The 5,620-nt window shown below is 33.3% G+C and overlaps 1 protein-coding gene across 1 annotated transcript; it reads left to right on the forward strand.

The window, feature by feature from the left end:
- The first annotated feature begins 1,975 nt into the window (after positions 1-1,975).
- Positions 1,976-4,752, forward strand: LOC107942755 (TBC1 domain family member 15). Its single transcript, XM_016876476.2, has 11 exons — positions 1,976-2,348; positions 2,541-2,636; positions 2,842-2,945; positions 3,099-3,241; positions 3,326-3,427; positions 3,529-3,651; positions 3,735-3,823; positions 3,919-4,024; positions 4,126-4,223; positions 4,309-4,554; positions 4,645-4,752. Exons 1-11 carry the CDS (start codon positions 2,259-2,261, stop codon positions 4,750-4,752), a joined length of 1,305 nt encoding a protein of 434 aa, XP_016731965.1. The 5' UTR covers positions 1,976-2,258.
- Positions 4,753-5,620: the final 868 nt, after the last annotated feature.

Here is a 5,620-nt window from a genome sequence, read left to right on the forward strand (position 1 = left end):
CCGCGAACCTCAACCTTGCAGCGGGATTACCAGTCCAGGCTAAATCCCCTGCAATATAAACTCATAGAGAATTGTCGGGATTACCAGTCCAGGCTAAATCCCTTGCAACGACAATTACTCTAATGAGCTTGGATCTGAATTACCAGTCCAGGCTAAATTCAGACCCTAATTCGGATTACCCGTCCGGGCTAAATCCATTTTACACGTATTCTTCGGGAGGGCTATATCAAGATAGGATCACCCGTCCGAGCTAGATCCTTTTTACCGTCAATTCCTTTTCAGAGATCCACCGAATTTTCCTTTTATTCAACCAGGATTTCTTCCCATTTTATCAAATATATCAATGTATCATTAATTTTCATACAATGAACACTCAAATTATATTCACATCAATAACACACAATCTCAAGCATTTCAGAATATAATTCAAGTTACATGAACTTACCTTGATACTTGTTTGTAAACAGTAAAAATCTACTAATCCCGAACTTTTTCATTTCCTCGATCTAGCTTCGTATTTGAATCTTCTGGATTTGGTGCAAAAATTATAAAATACCAGCTTAGAGAACCCTCCTATGGCGTTTTTAGCTGCTGGAACTGAAGAGAAATGAAGAGAAATCTAGATATTTCCTATTTAGTCCTAGTTTATTTAGTTAATTTTGCAATATTCCAATTTTACCCTTAATTTATCAATTTTTCTGCTGATTTCATACCCTTGCCGTCCAGCCCAAATAACTTTTGGGTCTAATTGCCTTTTAAATCCTTTCTCATTAGACTCTTAAGCTATTTAATCACTCTAGCAACTTTTACACCTATTACAATTTAGTCCTTTTCATTTAATTGACTACCCAAACATTAAAATTTCCTAACGAAATTTTAATACCACATTAATAACATTTCATAAATATTTATAAAATTATTTTTGACTCGGTTTTACGAGATAGAGGTCCCGATACCTTATTTTACCCAATTTCTTCAATAATTTTTTTTCTAACTAATCACTAAATCGATAAAAATTTTCCTATCAATATTTTCATACGATTTTCTTATCATATCAATTTTCAAGTAAAAAATATTGAAATAAATTTCTCTTTAAATCGGATCTATGGTTACGAAACCATTGTTCCGATAACCTTGAATTTAGGCCATTACATTTTTTTTCTCACTTTTTTCACTTTTTTGTACTATTCCACTATTATATTGCTACTATTTTATTATTAGTGTTTGGATATTGTATAACACTTGTTTTATTGTTAATTTTGCTATTATTTTAGAGACATTTTCTTGTTAAATTGTACTTATCTTAGTGTTATTTAATTATAAGGAATTTAAAAAAAAATTATTTACAATTTGTTGGGAAATATTTATTTTACTTTTTTGGTGTATTATAATTTTTTAAAATTTTTTAGATAAAAAATTTAAATTAAAAAAATTAATACAAGCTGGACCAAACTCAGATTTTAACATTTTTTATCCAAACTGAACTTGAACAAAAATTTAAGCTCATTTTTTATTTAGCCTTGGATTTAGACAATCAACTTTTAAATTTTATTAGAACTGACCTAACCGGACCTATAAACAACTTCACTACCAATCTCCAATTTGATCTTTAGGTAACCATTTATCTTATATATATATATAAATATATATAAAAGGAGAATTAAATTGCAATGAGACCCTTATTTAACTGGAACCTGACAAATTTGGAAAAAGAAAAGAAAGTATTTGACAATGATTGATGACATAAACATTAATTAAGCTTTCATTGCAATCTGTTGTCTTTATCAAATTCTATGCCTGTTAAATTTAAACAAAAGAGTCAAAGATAGAGAAAGAAGAGGCAAGACCGGTAATATTAACGAATAAAACGGCCGACTGTTTGTTTTCTATTTTCTTGTTACGTGCTTTTGTTTTTGGGATGGCAACCATGGCAGCCACCACCACCTCTCAACAAATAAAGCCATAATTAACCAAAACGAATTAAAAAAAGCAACTTTTCTTTTGTGTTCTATTTTTTGAAAAGAAAAAATAAAACCCAAGAGACATATATTCTATTTTTCTTTTTCTTTTCCTTCTCCTTATATTTGTTTCTTTGAAAAGCTTGACTTGGCCAGGCTCTCATATATCCCCCCTGCATTTCCTTTGATTTTTCCTTTCTGGGCATTTCATTTTCTATTCAAAAGCTCCAGCTTTTGGTGCTGGTGCTGCATAAAGAAGAAAATATCTTTTTTGGGTTCATAAAGGAAATTTCTTGGTAAATGTGGGGGGCTCCTGCAGAACCTGCTGATTCTTATTATGAGGTCCGGCCTGAATGCACTGATGTGCCAGTAACCAAATTTAAAATCAAGGTTGGATTACTGTTTAAGACAATGTTGAAAATGAAGCATTTTTATGTAATGGGGCTCATTAGATAATACATACGTTATTGTTTGCATTTTGGATTAGATTCATAGGACAAAGTCTTCATGGTTTTTCTTTCTTTCCATCTTGCTTTATTATTGATCTTGAGATTTGATGTTGAATTTTACTTGCTTATGCAGCCCGGTAAAACTCTAAGTGTAAGAAAATGGCAAACTTCATTTGCTCCAGATGGGCAGCTGGATATAGGCAAAACTCTAAATCGAATCCACCGTGGGGTAAGCTCTGATATTATGTTAAATTCAGTGATCAATTATCCGCAACAACAAATGCATCTATATATGTACTGCAAATGCAACTTGACTACATAAGTAGTTTCCAATTCTAAAGTAATCCTTACAAGAAGTTGTGCAATGCCATGTTTATGTTTGTTTAAATGCATGTGTACGTATATGTACATGTTTTTGCTTATTGGGGACATAGGGGATCCATCCAACAATTAGAGGCGAAGTTTGGGAGTTTCTACTTGGCTGTTTTGATCCTAAAAGTACCTATGAAGAAAGGGAGCAGTTACGGCAGCAACGAAGGTTAGCTTTCGTACTGTCTCCTATCTTTTTTTACGGGATAAAACCGTGAGATTTTAGATCAAAACGGACAGCATCTTGCAAGTAAGATGCTGGTTTTCAGACAAAGAGATCATTTTCTAACTATTGTTGTTTTCTGACTTGTATATATCTCAGGGAACAATATCAGAAATGGAAGAACGACTGTCGTGAAATCTTTCCTGTGGTTGGAAGTGGTCAATTTATTACAGCACCTGTAATAACTGAAGATGGTCAGCCAATTCAAGACCCTTTGGTACTTTTAGAGGCAAATAATGCAGGCAAGCTACTGGTTTTTTATTTTATTTTATTTTTTGGTCAAAATGAAATAAAACCAAGTACTAACATGTGATTTAATCATTCAGGTGGCGATGGTCCTAATAGTACAGAGATTGTGCAGGAGTTAATCAATCGTGGTCCTTTGGATAAGAAAATAATCGACTGGCTGCTCTTATTACATCAAATAGGTATTGCATCTCTCTCTTTGATTCTGTTCTATTCGAGATATTTTAAAGAAAAACAAAGAGTTCGAGTAACACGGACATTGTTTTTTTGTTTTGGCTGTCAGGTCTGGACGTAAAACGAACTGACAGGAGTTTAGTATTCTATGAGAAGCAAGAGAATTTGTCTAAACTTTGGGATATTCTCGCTGTATATGCCTGGATAGATACAGATGTTGGATATTGTCAAGGTGAGTGATCAAATTTCTTTGTGAAGTGATTATTTTTTATAGTTTTCTGGATTGTTGATTGTTTCATTGACAATGATGAACAGGAATGAGTGATTTATGCTCCCCAATGATAATTCTTCTTGAAGATGAAGCTGATTCGTTTTGGTGCTTTGAACGTTTGATGCGCCGATTGGTATGTATCCGACATAGATATGTCCAAATTGTCTCGGTTCACCATTTTATTACCAGTTTCTTATTGTGTGTATGTGTGTTATATTTTTCTTCCAGAGAGGGAATTTCAGATGCACTGAAAGTTCTGTTGGGGTAGAGGCACAACTTAGCCATTTGGCTGCTGTAACTCAAGTTATTGATCCTAAACTTCATCAGCACTTAGGTATGTAATAAAATTTCTACATTGCTACATTACTCGAACTTGAATGTGCATCATACACTGGACGTCGAAAATGAAAACTTTTTCCTATATTTGGTTTCCAGAGACACTAGGTGGAGGTGACTATCTGTTTGCTGTTCGAATGCTAATGGTTTTGTTTCGCCGAGAGTTCTCGTTTTGCGATTCGTTGTATTTATGGGAGGTATGTATCATACCAATGTCTGTCCGAATATACATTAGACACCGATACTTTTCGCTCATGAATTTAGTTCATTTTAATGGTACAGATGATGTGGGCACTGGAATATGACCCGGATTTGTTCTACCTATACGAAGAACCAACACCAAGTCTGGAGGAAACTAAGAAAAAAGCAAAATCAATGCGTCATTATGGGAAGTTTGAGAGAGAAAACATGAAAATAAAAACCGATGAAGCCCCCCTCCCCATTTCTGTTTTCCTTGTTGCCAGTGTCTTAAAAGAAAAGAGCACCAAGCTACTGCAAGAAGCTCGGGGCCTCGACGACGTTGTTAAGGTGAGCTTTTAGATTCGTATTAGCCTATGTTGTAGGACTCGAGTGAGTGTCGGATCTGAATATATATACCGTTGTTTGAATACGTGCTAGATTTTGAATGATATAACTGGAAGCTTGGATGCCAAGAAAGCTTGTAACGAGGCAATCAAACTTCACAAGAAATATTTGAAAAAGGTACTTCTAGCTTCCTTCTTGTGAATCTTTATGTCTAATTACGGTTTTAATCCTTTTATTGTGCTGAAGTTTGGATTTTCATGTCATCACAGCAACAAGCTAAGAATTAAGATGACATAGCCCACAAAGAAAAGCAGACAACGAAGTTTGGTCCCTGTCAAGATATAATGGGAGTATCTTTGTTTTGGAAGATTATAATTAATATATACATACATATATATACATATTTTCCCAGGAAGATGAAACCTGGCTTAGAATAATTTTTATTAGTTGTATATGGTGATATCAATCTTCCATGTTTATTTGTATACTAAAACATTGTTTAACAATTCATTAATTGTTGAATTAACATAAATACTTATTTATTGTCAATGAAAACCTGCTGTTTGTGCTTATAGTTTATACATTTCCTCAAAATTTTCGTTTTTCTTAACGTGATTCTGTGTCCAATTTTTGGATATGAGTGTGGAAACCCTTCCCCTTGATCTCTAAATAGTTGTAGAATTGAAGGCTTGTCTCCATAAAAATTAAACATTTTTATGTTTGATATTCACTAGTGTTTGGATGTCATAATATTTGGTAAAATTTTTGTATAGATCCCTGTATTATAGAGTGAGTGCATTTCCTCAACAAGAATTTTATCCATAATATTTCTGTCTCCTTTTCTTGAGAAGCACTTGAACTTCTCTCTAATATATTTAATAAGCACTTGGGTTTGATGTATGGGAAATGTTTGGGAAGTCCACAATCCCAACACACTCATTGCAGAGAAATTAAGACTTACAACTAATAATGTTACATTAATTTTTTGAAATTCATTAACTTTTTATTTTCTAGCTTCTTTTTAGAAAGTGGTTTTCATGTATTTGTTCATCTAACCGCATTCTCCATC

This window comes from Gossypium hirsutum, chromosome A11 (genome assembly GCF_007990345.1).
Source record: "Gossypium hirsutum isolate 1008001.06 chromosome A11, Gossypium_hirsutum_v2.1, whole genome shotgun sequence".
NCBI lineage: Eukaryota > Viridiplantae > Streptophyta > Magnoliopsida > Malvales > Malvaceae > Gossypium > Gossypium hirsutum.

Bases quoted from the DNA above. Each gene is read 5' to 3' on its own strand.
- LOC107942755 (XM_016876476.2), top strand. From the start codon at position 2,259: ATGTGGGGGGCTCCTGCAGAACCTGCTGATTCTTATTATGAGGTCCGG. The intron at 2,637-2,841 runs GTAAGCTCTGAT...TTGGGGACATAG, and splicing joins TAAATCGAATCCACCGTGGG to GGGATCCATCCAACAATTAG. The intron at 3,428-3,528 runs GTATTGCATCTC...TTTGGCTGTCAG, and splicing joins GCTCTTATTACATCAAATAG to GTCTGGACGTAAAACGAACT.